The 21112-nt window shown below is 40.8% G+C and overlaps 1 protein-coding gene across 6 annotated transcripts in view; it reads left to right on the forward strand.

Annotated features, from left to right (window-relative positions):
- PLCE1 (phospholipase C epsilon 1) overlaps positions 1-21112 on the forward strand; it is a 310555-nt gene that overhangs the window by 227652 nt on the left and 61791 nt on the right. For all 6 annotated transcript variants that reach the window (XM_053583635.1, XM_053583634.1, XM_053583637.1 and 3 more), the window contains 9 exons: positions 697-1369; positions 6862-7044; positions 8000-8117; positions 8596-8749; positions 13027-13149; positions 13244-13380; positions 15710-15948; positions 17417-17478; positions 17564-17729. In XM_053583635.1, the coding sequence (XP_053439610.1) occupies positions 697-1369; positions 6862-7044; positions 8000-8117; positions 8596-8749; positions 13027-13149; positions 13244-13380; positions 15710-15948; positions 17417-17478; positions 17564-17729 (1855 nt within the window). The remainder of the gene's footprint in view (positions 1-696; positions 1370-6861; positions 7045-7999; positions 8118-8595; positions 8750-13026; positions 13150-13243; positions 13381-15709; positions 15949-17416; positions 17479-17563; positions 17730-21112) is intronic.

Here is a 21112-nt window from a genome sequence, read left to right on the forward strand (position 1 = left end):
CACACACACACAGAAAGAGAAAAGCTTAGGTTGTCAAAGACAGCTGGGTTCTTATCCATCACCCTTATAATATTTCCCAGTGAGGGTCTTTGAACTAATAGTATTTTATTTTTAAAACATGTTATTTCTCTGACCACCGTTAAGCTTGTTTTTACCTATTTTAGCCCCAGTGTATTCAGGTCATGACTTTCATATATGATTTATTGGAAGGCAAACAAGTGTAGGTATAGACAGACCAGAATCTCACCTTGGTTAGAACTCTTTTGAGCTGGGTGTAGCCCTTCAGCAAGTTGCTTCTCCTTTCTGAACCTCAGTATCCTCATAAGTAAACAAAAATAAATAAAACTTAACTTTTCAAGTACATTGGATTTAGCACAAAAATGTATGTAAAGTATGCGGCACAATTCCTGACACGAGGAAAAACTAATACACAATGAAGATTATTGTTGATAATAAAAATATGATAACTCATCTAGCAGTTCTTTCCTAATTATGCCTATGGTCAGAACCCTTTCTAAATATAAAGTTTTAGATACAGTTATAAAATATTGCTCTGTAACATTTAGCATTTTATATTTCCTATGCTAATTTGAATTCATAGTGGATGAAAAGTAGAGTCCAGTGTCAGTAACAGGCATTTGGGTTGTTCTTGCTTCTAATAATAAGACAGACCAAATTTGTGTCTCTTTCTGTCAGATGTATAATTGGAGGTTTGCTGGATTCAGAGAATGACATCTTCGAGAAGTCCAAAGACTATGACTCTCCTGGATCAGAGAACTCGCAGGCCTTTGATCACGGCACAGAGCTCATCCCGTGGTATGTGCTGTCCATCCAAGCTGATGTGCACCAGTTCCTGCTGCAGGGGGCCACGGTCATCCGCTACGACCAGGACACCCACCTCTCTGCCCGCTGCTTCCTCCAGCTTCAGCCTGACAATAGCACTTTGTCTTGGAAAAAGCCTACCACTGCCTCCCCAGCCAGCATTAAAGCAAAACTTTGTGTGCTTAGTAACACAGCTGAGCCTGGAAAATTCCCGACACTGACCAATGCTGGATTAAGTGGCCTGGTGGAGGGGGTCTTAGATCTGTTTTCAGTGAAGGCCGTATACATGGGACACCCTGCCATTGATATACACACTGTGTGTGTTCAGAACAAACTGGGCAGCATGGTTCTGTTGGAAACTGGGGTAACATTGCTCTATGGGCTTCAGACCACGGACAATAGATTATTGCACTTCGTGGCACCAAAGCAAACGGCTAAAATGCTCTTCAGTGGATTGTTGGAGCTCACTAGAGCTGTGAGAAAGATGAGGAGGTTCCCTGACCAGCGACAGCAGTGGCTGCGGAAGCAGTACGTCAGTCTCCGTCAGGTAAGAGCTGTGGCCATCCCTCTTTCCTCGGAAGTGCAACTCTCAAGAGCACACACTTGGCAACTAGACCACCAGGTTCCTGCTCCGAGCTCTGCCACTTACTGCCTGTGTGACCTTGGGCAGCCTTTACTTAAACTCTTCAGTTTCCTTATCTATAATAAAGTACTTGCTCATAGGGTGGCTTTGAGATTTAACTAACATATGTAAAGTCCTAGCATAAATTCATAGGTATAAAATAGTATCTGTTCATAGTAGGTCTTATTATTTTGTATGAGAATAGTGACCACTATGATGCTCACATCTGGAGGGAAACCATTTTCACTTACTCAAGGTTTCAGGTGGAAACACTGTAATCACTACTCAGGAGACTGTGGCAAGAGAATCACTTAAGTCCAAGAGTTTGAGGTAGCTGTGAGCTGTGATGCCACGACATTCTACCCAGGGTGACATAGTGAGACTCTGTATCAAAAAAGAAAGAAAGAGAGAGAAAGGAGAGAAAAGAAAGAAAGAAAAAAACACTGTAATTAGGCAGGTGCTTGTAGCTCAGTGGTTAGGGCGCCAGCTGCGTGCACCAAAGTTGGTGGGTTCTAACCCAGCCAGGGCCTCCTAAACAAAAAAATTGGCCAAGTGTTGTGGTGGGTACCTGTAGTCCCAGGTACTCAGGAGGCAGAGATAAGAGAATCGCTTGAGCCCAAGAGTCTGAGGGTGCTGTGAGCTATGAAGTGAGATTCTATCTCAAAAAAAAAAAAAAAAAATGAAAACACTGTAATCTGAATGCTTTCATTATTAATTGGTGACTAGCTGATTCATTGAAAACCTTCCCTTTAGAAACTGAAGTTCTGATTCTTCACCTAACAGGCTATGTGACCCTTGGGAGTGATTTAACTTACTGCACATTGCTGCCTAATTATAGAGTTTTTAAGGTGAAAAGAAACTTCCTTAACTGTGGAGTAATCCTTTTTTTTTTTTTTTTATATTTTTTTATTGTTGGGGATTCATTGAGGGTACAATAAGCCAGGTTACACTGATTGCATTTTACATGGAGTTCTTCCTCATCAGGTTTGTCGTAGCAACAGCCTTCATAGGGAGATTTTTAAAGCCATTTGCTTAAATTGAGTGAGTTTCTTGTTTACTCTAAATTATCAGGTACTTGAACACTCCAGCAAAGGGTGGCAACAGGGTTGGGTCAGAGGAGATGGTGAGAAGAGACAGGAGCATAACCAGAGCAGGTTAAGAGGAAAAGAAGGTACAGATGACTTGCAAATCGAGTCCTCACTCACCAGCAGGTGACACTGTTGAAATCACGTTGTCATAAGAATCGCATCCAAGTGTTCAGTTTTTCTTTTCTATATTTCTTTATCTTGGCAGCAAAAAAATGATCGTTTAAAAGGTGTTTAAAACAACACCTTTTATTGGTGTTACAGAACAAATAGATCTATGTATAACTGAAATTACTCAAATGGCTGATTTCATGTACTTTTCACAGTTTGACATGTTTCTGACAATTAAAAACATTTGTCCTCCTGGGAAGTTAAACCAGGCATTGTACATAATGTCCCTTCTCTCCTTTTTTCCCCACACCCACACGATGATTATGAGTAGAGATCATATCCTGAATAACTAACTCGATTAATTAATTATAAGTGGATAGGACCACATACACTTTTATGCTAGTATTACATAGCACAAAGCCACTTTTAGTTACTCATCTAAAATGAAAACCAAAATATCTACCGCAAGCTTTCTGTGCAGTCGGCTACTTGGAAGAAAGACCTTTGGGTGCTATTATGAATATTGACTTTTAATCACAACTCTTTCTCAGACATAGAAACACACTCACAGACATACCCCAAAGTCTTTGAGCTCAGTAACAGTCCCTATCACAAGACTGTGTTGTTTAGTTTCTGCATTTACCTCCTTCTCAAGCTTATGGCATAAGTAGCTGGATGACACAAAAGACATACTTGGTTTTTCATGCACCCCTACAGCCTTCAGCTTTTTCTGAAGGAGGCTCCAGCTGAGACCATGAAGCAGATGAAGAGCTGAGATTTGCTGCTGGGACAGAGTGACCTAGGAAAGACTCAGTCCCATCCAGCCCCTCCATCTCTGTGCAGGAGTGAAGTCCAAAGTGACCCTCAGTCACTTCTGAAATGTAGGCGATGTTCTTCCTCAAAACACTGTTCTATGTGGGCTGTTTAAAAGCCAGGCAATGTGCCTTAGAAACAGACACTCCAGATTTCTTTCAAAGAAAAAAGTAGAAAAGGCCAACAAACTTACCATTGTTTCATCTTAGAAACCAGCTCCCAAATTGTCTCAAGGAGCATCAAAAAGAACAACAGGTCGGGGAGATCTTTTGTTCAATGCCACTCCTGATGACTTCATACATGTCAGCAAATTAAATCCTCTGAGATGCCCCAAACTACCAAAAAAAAAAAAACCTATTAAAATATATCTATAAGGTAAAGAAATTTGTGAGAAGTCTTTTGGGTTTTTCCAAACTTCTGTTAACAGCTCTAGAAGAGCATTTTATTGCTTTATTCCCAGTTTGGGAAAGCTTATATAGATTCTAGCATTCCCTTATGTAGTAAATGTATGTGAATTTACTTTCAAATACTATAAGTATTTTAGTACTAGCAAATGTAAATTGATCTGATGGAAATACAGTACAACCTCTGTAAGTTGACCGCCCAAGGGACTATAACAAAGTGGACAACATATGGAGGTGGTCAACATAAGGAACTAGGTCTGTTGTACCGATATGTACATGTGGTGTGCATCTGGTCTGTGAAAATTAGGTCAACGTAAGGAGGTGGTCAATGTAGGGAGGTGGTCAGCTATGGAGGGTCTATGAGAGTTAACAAGAGATAATGCAAAAGACAGGAAGAAATAGTAACATTTGGAGTGGAGCCCAGGAAAAATACAGATCAAAGACAGTAAACGGTGCAGAGCTGCTGGTGTGGGATGTGGGATAAAGACACATCATGAGCTTTGGCTTGAGATTATTATGGACAGAGCCGAGGGCCCATAATCCTGGGTATTTGGAAGGAGCTCTAGGAAACTGAAGTTAAATACAGGGTTATCAAGTAAATGTCTTTTGTTAGAGACAACAGAAACAAGATTTTGGCTATCTTCAGAGGAAAAAAAAATTTTACTCCAAGGATGTAGATTAGTTTAACAGTCTTCAAAATGTCCTGTGAAAAGGTATACCTAGAGGTAAAAGTTCATGGATTTTTTTTAAGGCATCTACTTCCTAATCTTTGACTTCCACATGAACTGTTTTCTAAAACTGAGCGTGTGCCTAGGTTGATCCTTCATCCATCCAAAACAAGTTTATTATTTTATGTAAAATGAAAGAAAGATTCAAACTGCATTTCAGTTCCCAGAAAGCTTCCTTTAAAGATTAAACAAAAGCAGCTTGCCTTTTCCTGGCCTAAACACATTTCTGTTAAGGGTAAAACTTGGCCCAAGTTGGGATGTTCTGAAATTAGAAAAACCAAAGCCATGGAGATTAATGGTGCTGATTCTTTTATGTGTAAACTGTACTAGGTCTGTTAAATTTTTAAAGAGATGTTGGTTAAAATCCATAAATAAATTTTTTACAAAACTTCTTTCAGATTCAGAGTATGTTATTCAATAAGGTAGTTAAAACCCATTCATTGTACTGTGTCATCAAATGTTTACTCCCTTTTAGAGTCACTCATAGTGACTTATTGGCCGGGACTCTCTTCAGCAGGCCTGCTGAAGGGGAACTGATCTCGTTCCCGTTCTCTGCATCACTGTATTCAGGAATCCTGTTCCGGAGGGAGATTCTGATTGGCTTCAGCATTGGTCAAGGGAGGATATTCCACTTTAATCACTGACCTATCAAGACTATATCCAGTGGAAAAGAGATAGTTAAAGTAAAGTAGGAGGTATGGTTAGAGAAGAGAGAAATAGATAACAGACAAGCATAGGTCACAAATGTTCCAGTACAGGACATCACCAAAAGGTTTCTATGTTAAAAAGCTACTCAGCATCCTGGGAGCCATCACAGGACGCAGGAAGTAGGAACCCACAACCCAAATCATAGAATCAGATAGCTATTGAACATTAGGGTGAAGGAGTAAGTACACACACCAAAAGCCTCTTTATTCTTTGTGTATGATCTGCAACAAAGCAAAATCTATTTGCCAGAACTTCCTTGGAAATGCAAAGGGAGGCCAGCTTTCAAGCTTTTCAGAGAGTAAAGACAGTAAATGGGAATTAATTTTAAAAGAGCCTTATTATACAATGTGTGAAATGCATCAATATCATCTTAAGTTCATGTGCAACTTTTTTTGGTGGGGGGGCTGCCTTTTTTTATTTTTAAGAGATGATGTGTCACCGAGGATGGAATGCAGTGGTGTGATCATATAACCTTTAACTCCTGGGCTCAACTGATCAGCCCATCTCACCCTCCCAAGTAGCTTGAGACTACAGGCGTCTACCACCAATTCCAGCTAATTTTTGTTATTTTTTTATTTTTGTAGAAATGGGATCTTGGTGTGCGGCCCAAGCGGATCTTGAACTTGCAGCTTCAAACAATCTTCCCACCTTAGCTTCCCAAAGTATTGGGATTACAGACATAAGCCACAGCACCTGGCCTTATTGTGGTCTCAACTGACTTTCCTTTTCTCTCTTTTTTTTTGTCTTTTTGCATTTTTTTGGCCAGGGCTGGGTTTGAACCCACCACCTCCAGCATATGGGGCCAGCACCCTACTCCTTTGAGCACAGGTGCCGCCCTTTTCCTTTTCTCTTATCCGGAGAATTAATGACTAGTTTAACTAATAAATTCCTGCTGTTATTTACCCACTTACAAGGTACACAGAGCTGCCTTATGAGCATAGTCATGGCAAACCGCTGCCTTCCTCTGGAGTATGTTTTTGCTGCTCACAGCACTATGTCCGGCTTGCGTGGTGTTCTGATTCCTATAGGTTCTCTATCTTTGGATTCTGGTCACTTAAAGGATAGCAGCCCAACTATTTGAGAAGCTCCCCAGGGCCCTGCAAAGTGAATTCCATGCATTCCACATACCCTATATTTCAAGTCAGACTGCCCCAAGTATCCAACTTGGTGAAAATCTACCTAGCACGATGCAATAACAGATGAATGGAACTCAATTTTACTTAAATAGACTCAAACCTACCTCCATACCCCAAGACCTACAAAGCCCTAATTTGCAAAGTAAGTCTTAATGAAAGTTCCTACATGGTAGTTCTGGAATATAACATCTGAAACCGGAAAGAGAAATTTTTGTCCCCTAGGTGACGTGTTCAAGAGCAGAACAACATGAGACACGATGAAACCCTAGCAGAGTCTTGAGAGTTATAAAACAGAGCCCCTGTGGGCCGGGCCATTATTCCTCTGTGGCCGTGTGTGCTCTTCCCCCTCTGGGAATTCACTGGAAGCTGTTAATATATTTATTTCCCCAGTGCTTGCTGCTTCCGTGTGTTCAGCGTGTGGTTCTTTTACAGGAGGATGGGCGGTACGAAGGCCCAACTTTGGCTCACGCTGTGGAGTTGTTCGGTGGCAGACGATGGAGTACTCGAAACCCCAGTCCTGGGACATCAGCAAAGAATGCCGAGAAGCCCAACATGCAGAGAAACAACACCCTGGGTATAAGCACCACCAAGAAAAAGAAGAAAATCCTCATGAGGGTACAGTGTGACTTGTTTATTAAGCATCAAACCCAGTCTTCCAGGACCATTGTATGGTCTACATCATACAAACCACTTCATGCCATTTGAGTTGGGGATAAAGTGAGGTATAAAACAAAAGATACAAGGCTCTACCGTACATCTCTCAGTGCCAGAGCCAGTGCTGGGAACCAAGTCAAAATTCATAGAAGGACACAGCCAAGTGAACACAGTGCAGTCTGAAGAAGAGCCATTGTTGAGTCATCTGCCAAGTCCTATGGGAGCAGAAAGAAGGAAAATATAGGGATGCAAGGCAACGGCAGAGTAGTTGAAAGATGGGTCTTGATGGGCATATAGAAATTTACCAGGAAAAACACAGGAGAAAGCAACCCCAGCAGAGGAGACAGCATAGAAGCATAAAAAATTTGGCTTGTTCAGAGAAACACAAGCAGTCCTCCGTGGCTGGTGCACCGGCACTCGCCGAGGGGGCAAGGAAGGGTTGGAAAAGAATAGGAATCACATTGTAAAGGTCTCAGAGGGCCCAACAGCTATGTGCAGAACACATTTAAAACATATTGGCACTGTGTATTATAAATTACATTATATAATATTTATTATCACTATAACATATTTGTTTCATGGCTATCTAGAAAAAGTCCCATGCTTTGCATATGGGAGACCTTGATGCTAAAGTTGAACTTTATCTGCTTCACAATTCTGTCCGTACACAGAGATTCCAGGGTTGTGTCCGTCCTCTCGTCTGCCTCCCTCCCCCAGGGAGTGCTGCTCTAGAGTGAAGAACAAGTGAGATAATACATCGTGAGGACACTTGACCAGCCTTAGTGTAGGTCTTCCCTGGTTTCACAGGGGGAGGCTCTGCTGAAGGTGGGAGGGTCAGAAAATAGAGACTGCCTGAACCAAAGCAGGGATGGGCAAGAAATGCAGCCTGGGAACCATAGCAAGCTTTGTGTTTCAGGGTGAGAGTGGAGAGGTCACTGACGACGAGATGGCCACTCGGAAGGCCAAGACACACAAAGACTGTCGGGGCCGGAGCGGTTCTGATCCTCAAGACATGAATGAACAAGAAGAATCAGGTAAAGCAGCATGTTCACATCTGAGATTTTTGACTTCTTATTTTATGGAGAAAAATGTGTATAGTTTTAAATTGTGATTTAAGCAATTGGGCATTCTTAACAAAACCCTTTATCTTAACCAGATGATGAAATCCAACAGGTACTTCTGCAAGCATAGCGTCCTTGGAAGAAAATTCTCATGAATTAATTTGCTATTGCTGATGTACATGGGATGTCCTGACCATACCCAAGACCAACTGACTCTGCTTTTCTTTGTCTGGGACCTGAATATTATGTATTTTTGAAGCTCCTCAGTTGGTTCTAATGTGTAGCCAGTTGAGAATTCACCGTCTATTAAAAAAAAATATTTTGATGTTCCTCGTATAGAAATCAGCTGCATATATTGATTTGCTCGGACATCCAGAAGCTTCTTTGCTTTGCATTTGGTTTCTGAGGGAAAGTATAACCTGAGTCATTGTCTCTTCTTTCATCCTCACAGAGGCGAATGCCATCGCTTGCCCACCCAACCCCCTCCCTTCCAGAAGAGCCCACTCTCTGACCACGGCGGGGTCCCCCAACTTGGCTGCTGGGACACCATCTCCCATCAGGCCAGTGTCCTCCCCTGTGCTGTCTTCAAACAAGAGCCCATCCAGGTGCGGCCTTAACATGATAAAACAGGTCCATTCACATCACTCCAGCTGTGTGGGAGGGCATAGTCTTCCCGTCATCTCTCTAAACACTACCTCAGATTTTGACCTACAGTTAGATTGAAAACTGAAAAACCCCAAATTTTTAAATGATCCTACTTTTCCTGATTTTATATTTCTACCTTCTCTCATTCTCTCAAGGGTCAGCAGTAGTAATGAAACCGAAGCTGTAATTCTCTAAATCATATTGTCCAAAATATGATTTAGTAATAGTAAAATAGTAGCTAAAATAGTAGCCACTAGTGGAACACATTATTCATAGTAAAGCATCAGAGAATGGAGAAGCAAGAATCCTATGTACTCAATTTTCATGAGGATGGTCGATGACCTAGTACATGGTAGGGGAAGGGAAGAGCAGAGAGAGGGAAGGAGGGACGGGTGGAGGGAGAGGGTGGGGGAAGGGAAGAACAGAGAGAAGGAAGGAGGGCGGGGGTGGGGGAAGGGAAGAGCAGAGAAAGGGAAGGGGGGAGGAGGGGGGGTCACGGTGTATGACACACCTTTTGGGGGCAGGACACAATTATAAGAGGGACTTTACCTAACAAATGCAATCAATGTAACCTGGTTCCTTGTACCTTCAATGAATAAATTAAATAAATAAATAAATAGTAGCCACTAACCACATGTGAGTATTTAAATTCAAATTTCAATTAATTAAAATTAAAGAAAATTTAAAATTCAGTTACTTAGTCACAGAAGCCATATATATATATATATATATATGTTTTGGAAACTCTACAGTCTCACTCTGTTGCCCCAGGCTAGAGTGGTACAGCATCAGCGCGGCTCACCGCAACCCCAAACTCCTGGGTTCATGTGATCCTCCTGCCTCAACCGCTCAAGTAGCTGGGACTACGGGTGTATGACACCACTCCCAGCTAATTTTTCTATTTTCAGTACAGTTCTCACTCTTGCTCAGGCTGGCCTCAAACCCCTGAGCTCATGGGATCCTCCTGCCTTGGCCTCCTGGAGTGCTTGCTCACAGGTGTGAGCCACATGCTGGGCCCACAGCAACCAAATTTCAAGTACCCCATAGCAAATGGCTGATGGTAACTATCCTGAATGATGCTGGTTTCTATCATTGCAAAACATTCTATTGTTCCGTAGGATAGCACTGCCCTGAATGAAGAATAGATTGTTTTAGTGTAAGCTATTTGACCCTTTCCTAAAATTAATAAAATATAGAGGGTGCCAAAAAAAGTATAGACATTTTAAGAAAGGAAAACATTTTAATAGTCAAGTCACATTTGACTTCTGCAATCACAATAGGTGCCAAAATCTTTTGTTATCAGTATATTTTGAGCATTACAATTTTAATACAGTTTATCCCCTCTGTATACTTAATACCTTTCTCATTTTTAAGTTACTCATGTCTGGAGAAATGAGTGTAGTATTACAACAAGTTGGATATGTTATTAATTCTAAGGCCACGCAAGGTCCATCAAATTACAGATTTGAAACACCTGCCTTCTTAGAACAAGAAAAGGACCCAGAATGCCACTTTATCTCCTATTCTCCCACTTTGAAATTTAAAAAATAAGGAGGTTCCAGAGATAAAATAGGCACTCTTCACTTTATCATACTAGAAGGAAGAGGAGGAGAAAATGGGTCTGAGCAGAAATCGGCTTTAGAAACGGTAACTTTGGGCGGCGCCTGTGGCTCAGTCGGTAAGGCGCCAGCCCTGTATACTGAGGGTGACGGGTTCAAACCCGGCCCCGGCCAAACTGCAACCAAAAAATAGCTGGGTGTTGTGGCGGGCGCCTGTAATCCCAGCTACTCGGGAGGCTGAGGTGGGAGAATCGCTTAAGACCAGGAGTTGGAGGTTGCTGTGAGCTGTGTGAGGCTACGGCACTCTACGGAGGGCCATGAAGTGAGACCCTGTCTCTACAAAAAAAAAAAAAAGAAACGGTAACTTCACACACATAACCACCAACCAATCTCTGTTTCTCTCTCTTGCTCTGCCTCAGTCTCAGAAGCTTGATACTGATCAGTACCCTACAATAAATTATCTTTTAAAGGGAAGAATTATTTCACAGTGTAATGAACTTATAATCTATGATTCATCCATTCAGATTCTACAATTGGTGAAAATAAGCCAAGAATAAAAGGGAATTCTTTGTACTACTCTTGCAACTTTTCTGTAATTTAGATTTATAACAAAACTAAAAGTTACAAAGAGTAAGATTATTTCTGAATCTACACAATTATATTAAGATTATATGTTGTTTTCAGCCTATGCAGTATCCTGGGTAAATAAAAGAGCAAGATAATATGAATTAAATGGCTTTCCTCTTTATTTGTGTCATTCATGAGTTGAAAAAGAAAGGACAGAATAAGGGAGAAAAAATCTTTTAGAAGAAAAGCTAATATACCAGGTAGAGGATCAAAGGGCCAACCACAGGAAGACGGGGTCAGTGCCAACTCTAGTGTTATAAAACACTAGAAGAGACAAGGCAGCAGAAGAAAAATCAGCCCAAATGGTTAAAGGAGAAAGACTGAGTCCTAAGTCTTGTAGTTGAAATAGTGGACAAATAGTTTAGGAGTCAGAGGGAGATGGGTTCCTACAATCAATAGCTGGACCTGCAACTAGAAGGAAGACAGGGAAATTACTTGCATAAATTCAAATGTTGAAGCCACCTTTTCCCTCTTTCTGAACCTTCACTTTATGTATCTCACACCACACTGAGGATCAACAACCCACAATTTATGCCTAGAAAGTGCTGTAAATCGACTGAGTAATTCCATCACTCTGGGAGATCCAGGTAGGAAGATTGCTTGAGCTCGGGAGTTTGAGACCAGCCTGAACAAGAGCAAGACTCCATCTCTACTAAAAATAGAAAAATAAGCCAGGCATGGTGGTGCAGATGTAGTCCCAGATAGATACCCAAGAGGCTGAGGCAGCAGGATCTCTTGAGCCCAGGAGTTTGAGGCTGCAGTGAGCTATGAGGACACCACTGCACAAGACGTGGGGCAACAGAGCAAGAGTCTGTCTCAGAAAAGAACAGAAGAGTGCTATAAATCTATCAGTTGGTAGTATTCTTTCACTGAGGAGAAGTCACCTTTAAATACAACACAAAATAATCTTCCTTGAGTACACATGGTTAGCAGGATTGAGAGTAGACTGTCTAGGCCTTATGCTGTTTTCTATACTTACATACATATTTAAAATACTTTAAAAAATTTTTTAAATGCAAGACAAAAAGAGAAAATAAAGGAAGATTCTGTTCATTGATTTAACTAAAAACCATAGTCAAAACATTTCTCATACTATTCTGTCAGGGAATCAGTATAGAAAATAAAATACAGGCTCAGTGCCTGTGGCTCAAGCGGTTAAGGCACCAGCCACATACACCTGAGTTGGCAGGTTCGAATCCAACCCCGGCCCACCAAACAATAATGACAGCTGCAACCAAAAAATAGCCGGGCATTGTGGTGGGTGCCTATAGTCCCAGCTACTTGGGAGGCAGAGGCAGGAGAATCACTTGAGCCCAGGAGTTGGAGGTTGTTGTGAGCTGTGATGCCACGGCACTCTACCCAGGGTGACAGCTTGAGGCTCTGTCTCAAAAAAAAAAGAAAAGAAAAGAAAATACATTGTGAAGCAAGGAGGCTGAATTTTTGACCAACTTGACTAAATTTTTATATTCAATTTTTATATTGAATAGATGCAGCCTTGGCGGGTACAAATATAGTCCTAGGCAGAATTGGCTTCTTTCCAATCTTAATATTTCTCTAACTCACATTTTCCATTAATCTTTAAAAGCTCTTCCCTGTTTTCATCTAAAAGCTGGTTAAGAAAGGAAAAATATTGATGCACGCGAAACTTCTTAAATGTGTTTCTACAATTTAGAATGTAGAAAACTATATGCTTTATTTCCCATAGATTAGGATTGAATAATCTTGGACTTTTTTTAAAAAATATTTTTCTTCAGAAAAACCGAGTAATTTTGCCTACTGATCTGTGATTTCCAAGAATTGTTCTAATTAGTAGAGAAATACTAACCTTACCCTCGTGCTCTTATTAAAGAGGCTGGAAATGAAGTTGTTTCAGTATATGTCTGTTTTGTTTCCTCTGACACACTATAGATTAAGAGAAGTATGGGAAGATAACCTTAAATTACTTGCAATCCATCTTTTTGCTCGTAGTACTAATCGGAGAACATCTGGTGGGGCACAGTGACAAAGTAGCCCTGCCACTGAGCCCATGAAAGCCTTTTCTTTTTTTGCAGTGCTTGGAGCAGCAGCAGCTGGCATGGGCGGGTCAAAGGAGGGATGAAGGGATTCCAGAGCTTCATGGTATCAGACAGCAGCATGAGTTTTGTTGAATTTGTTGAGCTGTTCAAATCATTCAGGTACAGCATATGCTTCCAAAATTCTTGCTCTTGCTCAGCCCCAGTCTCTGTAACGATACTCACGTGAAGTGTTCTCCATTCCCCCTCCACTCAGTGTAAGGAGCCGCAAGGACCTGAAGGATCTCTTTGACCTCTACGCGGTGCCCTGCAACCGATCAGGCTCTGAGTCAGCCCCACTCTACACCAACCTGACAATTGATGAAAACATCAGTGATCTTCAGCCTGACCTAGGTTTGTTTACCAGTTTAGGATCTCCCTTTGAGATCTTTCTGTCTAAAACACAAAGGTCAGAAATGCAATCACACATGGCCCGCAAGGCATGTTGTTACAGGAGCAAGATGAAACCCTTATAGAAATTATTTCAAGGTGTCCTCTGGTGTCGTGAGGGCAGGTCCTTGGCATTTGGGACAAGGAGATTCATCATTGTGGGGTTCTGTCCACGTATTGCAGGACATTTAGCCAACAGTGCTCTCCAATCATGTCCCGACCATTTCTAAAAGTCCCCTAAATATATGATGTGTCACAGCTGAGAACTCCCATTCTCTTCCGTGCCTCAAGGCAGATAGGAGCTCAATCCCAGGGCGGAAGTTGTCTGCCCCTTGACAAGGAGAGTCTTTGTGACTTAAGCAGAGGACTTCTGACTGAACATCCAGCTGTGTCTCCTATTGTATAGACCATAATGTCTCATTCATCTACCCCACTCACCATTACCACCATGCATTTCTTTAACCACTCATGCATTTTAAGCCTATCATTTATGTCTTCTGTTCTTGCTAGAAATTATAAACACAAAAAAGCAAAAGTAAAAATCTTCTGTTTCATGTGGTTGCTTCATAATTATTTGTAAGCTTATGGTGTCCTTGAACTAAGACTATTAATTATTGCTCAACTTTAGTCATAAACTGTGCATAACTATGGATTAGCCAAGTAGTTACACTTTTTAAAAGTTATTGGATTTTTTTTTTTACAGCAATTTTAGGTTTACAGAACAATGAGCTGAAAGTTCATAGCTCCATTCTACCTTTCTCCACCCTCCCCCGCAGCCACAGACTTTCCTTGATTAGTAGTAACTTAATTTGTGTGGTACATCTGTTACAATTCAGTGAATACTGACATATTATTATTAACTGAAGTCCATAGTTTGTATTAGGGTTCACTGTTCACAAGTGGGAACCTGTGGCCTTCTAGATCTTCAAGTGCAGCCTTATAACAAATCCAAATTTTCAAAAACAAATTCTTTTATAAAAGGGGTTTAGCAGAGAAAGATGAAGCTTTTCTTGCCTGCTTTGGTGCTTAAAAAAGAACATTCTTGAAATCAGAAGACCATAGGTTCCCCACCCTTGCACCCAGGAAATCAATCACCTGTGTTCCACTTTTTCATTCCTCCCTTCCTCTTTCCAAATCCCTGGCAATCACTGCTCTCCATAGTTTTGCCTTTTCTAGAAGGTTGTACAGTTGGAATCACACAATAGGTAGCCTTTTCAGACTGGCTTCTTTCACTGAGCAATATCCATTTAAGTTTCCTTCCTTAGTTCCTTTTTGCAATTTGATAGCTATTTCTTTTTACACTGAATAATATTTCATTGCATAGATATGCCAGTGTGTTTATTCATCCATCTACTGAAGCTTATCTTTGTTGCTTCCACGTTTTAACAGCTACAAATAAAGCTGCTATAACATTCACATAAGTGATGTAAGTTTTTAAATCATTTGTGTAAATACTTTAGAGTGCAATGGCTGCATCATATGGCAAGCCTATGTTTAGCTCTGTAAGAAACTGCACAACTGTCAGTTATCTATCCCAAAGGCTAGATAAAATGACTTCCCATTCCAACTTGGTGTGAATATGGAGTGATGTGAACATTGCGAGTGGGAATCTAAGTGGTACAGCCACTTTGAAAGAAAGTATGGCAATTTCTTCCTAAACTACACATATTCTTTACTGTCCAGCAGTCGCACTTCTTGGAATTTACACAAATGAGCTGAAAGTTTATAGTCAAACAAAAACTTACACACAAGTGTTTATAGATATAGTTTCAAAGTACAAATAAACTATAATTTTAAGGGTTCATCTTCACTCTTTACAGTCATAAAAATGTAGTTATTCTCAAAAACCAAAGTCCAAATTTGGCCTCCCGTCCCCATAGAATCTACATTTAGTTCCTATGGAACACTGAAGTTCATATGATGTCAAGATCATCCACCTAGCTCTATCTTAGTTTCTTTTGTTGATTAATTGACAGTTGGTTTGGTTTTATTTGGTTGGTTGGTTGGTTGTTTTTTGCAATTTTTGGCCAGGGTCAAGTTTGAATCCGCCACCTCTGGTATATGGGGCCGGTGACCTACTCCTTTGAGCCACAAGCGCCGCCCCCTAATTGACTTTTTTATTCTCTACCTATACAAAGCCAGGAATAAGCACTCATTTGCTGGCTGGTTTACATATTTTAGGAAAGAGCTTCTCCAATGTAATAATTCCAAACACCATTACACATATCTCCAAAATAAACCTTGTGAAAGATGCTGGCTGTCCTGTCCATGTACTTTGGTGGTTCCATTTCAGATTTGTTGACCAGAAATGTCTCGGATTTGGGGTTATTCATTAAGAGTAAACAGCAGCTGTCAGACAACCAGAGGCAGATCTCTGATGCCATTGCTGCTGCAAGTATCGTGACGAATGGCACTGGGATCGAGAGCACATCTCTGGGAATATTTGGGGTTGGCATACTCCAGCTTAATGACTTCCTAGTCAACTGCCAAGGAGAACACTGCACGTACGATGAAATCCTCAGCATTATCCAGGTTTGTGCCTGTTTCATGTGTGTACCTGCGTGTTACACCTCTGTCTATTCTAATGGTTTGCTGCTAAATATTTACTCTTTCTATACCTCTTTCCAAAAGTCTTAAGTCTGAAATAGAGATTTACAAAAAAATAATAATACTAACAAGGGTATAAGCATTCTCATTGAACATGTAATTAACCTACATCCCAGGCCTTCTCTGACTCTTATAAGGAACCAGTACATAATTCCTTTTTATTATTCTAGCATGTGCAAGAAAATTAGTCTAAGTTTTCAACCTCGATAATCATTTAGCAAATATTTTTTAGTTCCTACTATGCTGGCTGTGTTCCAGGAGCTGGGACTATAGACATGAATAGGATGAAAGGTCCTCAATGGCGTTTTCATTCTAGCAGGTGAGGCAGACAATAAACAAATAAAGATACAATATAATTTAAATAATCATGGGCTTGAGAAAAATATTGAACACAGTAATGGGATGGCATGAGGCAGGAGGGCTGAGGGGAATAAGCAGAGGCCACTATGAAGAGGCGGCTTTGGGACTGAGCCCTGGGTTTGTCACCAAAGCAAGGAACCAGGAAAGAGCATTCCCAACAGGGAGCAGCAGGAGCAAAGACTAAGGCAGGCATGAACTGTGGGTTTAGAAGGAACCACAAAAGAGCTGTTGTAAGGGAGTTGCAGAAGCCAGACAGAGAATGACAGACATGGGTGCCCACAGTTGTGCAGGGGTCAAATCATCGGGGCCTTTTAGAAAGTGTTAAAGAGATTGGCTTTTGTCCATGTAAAATGGGAAGCCATTGGAAATTTTTGAGTGGAAAAGGAACATGATTTGATCTATGTTTTAAGGGCCCACTGGAGAATTAACTGTGCTGGTGACAGAGTGGAAGCCGAGGGACCGGTTAGGAGGCCATCACAACAACCCAAGCGAGAGATCATAATGGTTTAGAGTGGAGGGTGGCCAGAGATAGGGACAGTGAGACTGTTCAGAGTTAGTCTAGGTTTTCAACCTCCCTATCACCTGATTGAGAATCAGTGTATTAGCTGTCCAAAATGTGAGATTGTTACCACACTGTGGAGTGCTCACTGTGATATTGAGTAAACTTGGTACTAAGTGCTCTAGGTGAATCATCTCGGTTCGTCTTCCTCCAACTCTGTTATTATTCCCATTTTCACCTGGATGAACTGATACAATCTGTTTTCATATAAATCAGCCTTGTTCTTGTCTCTTATTCCTTCTTTTTCTCTTAAGTAAATATGCTTAGTATAATAAACTCACATACAATAAATGTTTTCTTTTGGACTAAAAACTACCTCTTACCACTACACTACTAAATTAGTTCAAATATTTAGTTTAGATGTTTCCTGATGAAAACAAAACAGCTTTAAAAAATGGTCAGATGGCTTTTTTCCCCTTTTAGTTTCCATTATCTAAATAACTCTTTCTTTTTTGTTGTTTTAATCCCTTGCAGAAGTTCGAGCCTAGCATCAGTATGTGTCACCAAGGTCTAATGTCATTTGAAGGATTTGCAAGGTAACTTTTAAAATATCTTTTGCCCATCATTTTAGAATAGTATACATATTTCTTACGTGGTCTTAAGAAAATTTTTTTCAACTAGGTTCCTGATGGATAAAGATAATTTTGCCTCAAAAAATGATGAGTCACAGGAGAACGTTAAAGAATTGCAGCTACCCCTCTCCTACTATTACATTGAATCTTCGCACAATACCTACCTCACGGGCCATCAGCTCAAAGGAGAATCCTCAGTTGAACTCTACAGCCAGGTACTGAGAATGGCACTTGGAACCTGGTCTTCATTAAACTTTATTATTTACATAACCCCAATGTCACAAAACCTGACCCCAGACTCCTTTGAAGAGCTTTAAGAGAGTAAACTCATACAGTGAAATGTGAGAAACCATGATGTGTGGGAAAACTGGCTATACATACAGCAGTTATTTTTTTTTTTATTTCTTTTTGTTTTGCTTCCCCCATCTATACTTAACCTTTATTCTAGGCAAAAAAAAAATTTTGTTTGAGACTCATAGCTTTTAGATCCTAGTTAGTTTGACCTACTCCTACTAAAATTAGATTTTCCCATGGGAAAATTATCTAATCTTTTCACTACATGCTAAATAAATCAATATATTGTAGTGGGAAAGCATAATAGAAAATGCAACTTTCTACAAAGGCTTATTCCCAAAATATTGTTTGTTTGGCTTTGTAATTTGTTAGACAATCAATTCATCCCTATGGTAACCAACTAAAGAAAAACATCTGGGGCGGCGCCTGTGGCTCAAAGGAGTAGGGCGCCAGCCCCATATGCCGGAGGTGGCAGGTTCAAGCCCAGTCCAGGCCAAAAACTGCAAAAAAAAAAAAAAAGAAAGAAAGAAAAAGAAAATCTGTACAGACTGTAGGCACTATCCCTACACATTAAATTCATGGGAATGTTCTTTGAAACTCAGAAGGAAATAGCCAGGTGTTGTGGCCAGCACCTGTAGTCCCAGCTACTCAGGAGGCTGAGGCAAGAGAATCGCCTAAGCCCAAGAGCTGGAGGTTGCTGTGAGCTGCAGCACTCTACTGAGGGTGACAAAGTGAGACTCTGTTTCTAAAAAAAAGAAGAAGAAGGAAAGATAAAGAAACTCAGAAGGCTCTCTGGACTAGAAAAATCACATCCTTTTGACCAAAACAGCCAACACTCAAGGATATGCATATCTGTTGCCTCTCTGTTACATCGTCTGTAACTTTCTCACCTATTCTGTTTTCTGAACTCTTATCAAGGATTAATCAGGAAGGAGCTGGGCTGGTCCGTAGAATATAAGTACATGTGAGTCCAAGTCTGAAAATTATATTGTTTACACAACATTAGTAGCAATGAGTTTCCTTAGTTTTCCAGATTAGTCCAGATATTCCTCGAAGCATGGGATAAATTTTTGTCTCAAAGTTTGTTTAGGATGGAATATGCATTTTAAACTCTGGGAGGTTACTGGGTTTTTGTTTTTATGTTAGAGACAGGGTCTCAAACTGTTGCCCAGGCCGTAGTACAATAGCATGATCATAGCTCACTGCAGTCTCGAACCCCTGAGCTCGAGCAATCCACCTGGCTCAGCCTTCTTAGTAGCTAGGACTACAGGCATGTTTTACCACACCTGGCTAATTTTTGTATTTTTACTTTTTGTGGGGATGGGGTCTCTTTATGTTACCCAGGCTGATCACAAAGTCCTGACCTCAAGCAATCCTCCTGCCTCAGCCACTCAGGTGCTGAGATTATAGGTGGCCTTAAACTCTTGTTTTCTAAGGGACCTTTATAATAAAATAAAGATGTGTCCTTAGACCATAATTTTCAAAATAGGTCTGTCCAGGGGCCTCATCCTCTAACTAACTGAGATGAGCAAGCAGTGGGGTGAAGGGGATCCCTGCCCAGGCCTCTGCAGCTGACCTAGTTTCCTCTCTGTGTGCTTTACATAGGGCCCCTATTTCTGCAGTGAATTCCAAAGCTAAAAGAAGTTTGAAATCCGTTGTTCTATGGGAAAGAAATGAAATATGTGTATAATTATAGATACTATATATTTCACACACACATAGATATATACATACACATGTGTGCATCCATACATATCATATACCCATGTATGCGTGTGTGTATGTGTATATATCTCCCAGGAAAATAAGCGAGAACCTATGTACTAGCTTTAATTTCTACTGCCGCACCCCCGGCATCTAGCCGGGGTGAAGTGGCGCTGTCCGCATTATAAAATGCGTGAGTAGGTGGTATGTGCTCCCCGGAGCGAAACCCCCAGCACCCCTGGTTTGCGACAGCAGCGCATAAGTTGCCTAGCATGCCTTTGTTTGAACGTAATGACTCACGAGGTGCGGCATAAAAGCCTAAAAAACCTTTGCTCTGAAACCTGTCTGTTCAGTTGAATGCCTGATTATTGCCTGATTGTCTTGAGAAACTAAGAATAAACACAGTGACTTACTGATCCACAATTAAACACAGCAAGTATAGCTGTGCTGAACTCAGTGGCTCCAAGAGAGCCTACACAACAGCACGTCCCTACCATAAATGTCAGTGACTTGAGACAATGCAGGCACGGCAAACAAGATGTTCCAACATGACACCTCCTGCAGTAAAACTTTACTTAGAAAAACATCTTACTTCACTAATTTTCATATGTAACACAAATCAATAGAGTAGGTTAATGTTTAACAAGCAATTAACTATGAATCAAAATATAGTTACTAATTAGAGTAAAAATATATAGAAGTAGTCAAACATTATACATAAAAGAACATGTTCAGCTGTTTTTAAAAAGAGATCATAAGAAACTGAGACCAATTACAGAACTAAGAGAAGTCACAAATCTTAACATTCCTAGATAAGGGGAAGCAACCAGGTGTTACTAATGAAACCACCTCCCTAGAACAAAAACCTTGAAAAAATAAACCACCTCCCTCCAAAAAGAAAAACCTTGAAAACATATAGTACATGATAAACCACATATGGAGACACAAAGATAATTGGAGACACAAAGATAATTTACAAGCATAAACAAAATAATGATTACATTGTTTTAACCCTGGAAAGAAAATGTATAAATACCAGACTTAAAAATCAATAAAGTGCAGCTGCTTTGTGTAGCAATCTGTCATTTCATCCTGCGTCGACCTTTCAATCAACCTGTGCCGTTCACCCTGAACACCCTCAGACTGAGGCCCATCAACTGGCGGTCCGCGACATTCTACTTCACTTTCCTGTTTGATTTCAAAGAGTTTTTTTTTTTCTTTTTTCTTAAGAGAGAGAGTTTCACTTTGTTGCCCCCGGTAGAGTACAGTGGCATCACAGCTCACAGCAACTGCCAGCTCCTGGGCTTAGGCTATCACAGCTCACAGCAACCTCCAGCTCTTGGGCTTAGGCTATTCTCTTTGCCTCAGCCTTCCAAGTAACTGGGACTACAGGTGCCCACCGCAACGCCTGGCAATTTTTTGTTGTTGTTGTTGTTACAGTTTGGCCGGGGCCGGGTTTGAACCTGCCACCCTGGGTATATGGGGCTAGCACCCTACTCACTGAGCCACAGGTGCCACCCGATTTCAAAGAGTTTTTAAATTCCTTAACATGGCACCCCAAGCAGAGATTATCACAGCTTTGTGTTTTTGTTTTGTTTTT

This window comes from Nycticebus coucang, chromosome 3 (assembly GCF_027406575.1).
Source record: "Nycticebus coucang isolate mNycCou1 chromosome 3, mNycCou1.pri, whole genome shotgun sequence".
NCBI lineage: Eukaryota > Metazoa > Chordata > Mammalia > Primates > Lorisidae > Nycticebus > Nycticebus coucang.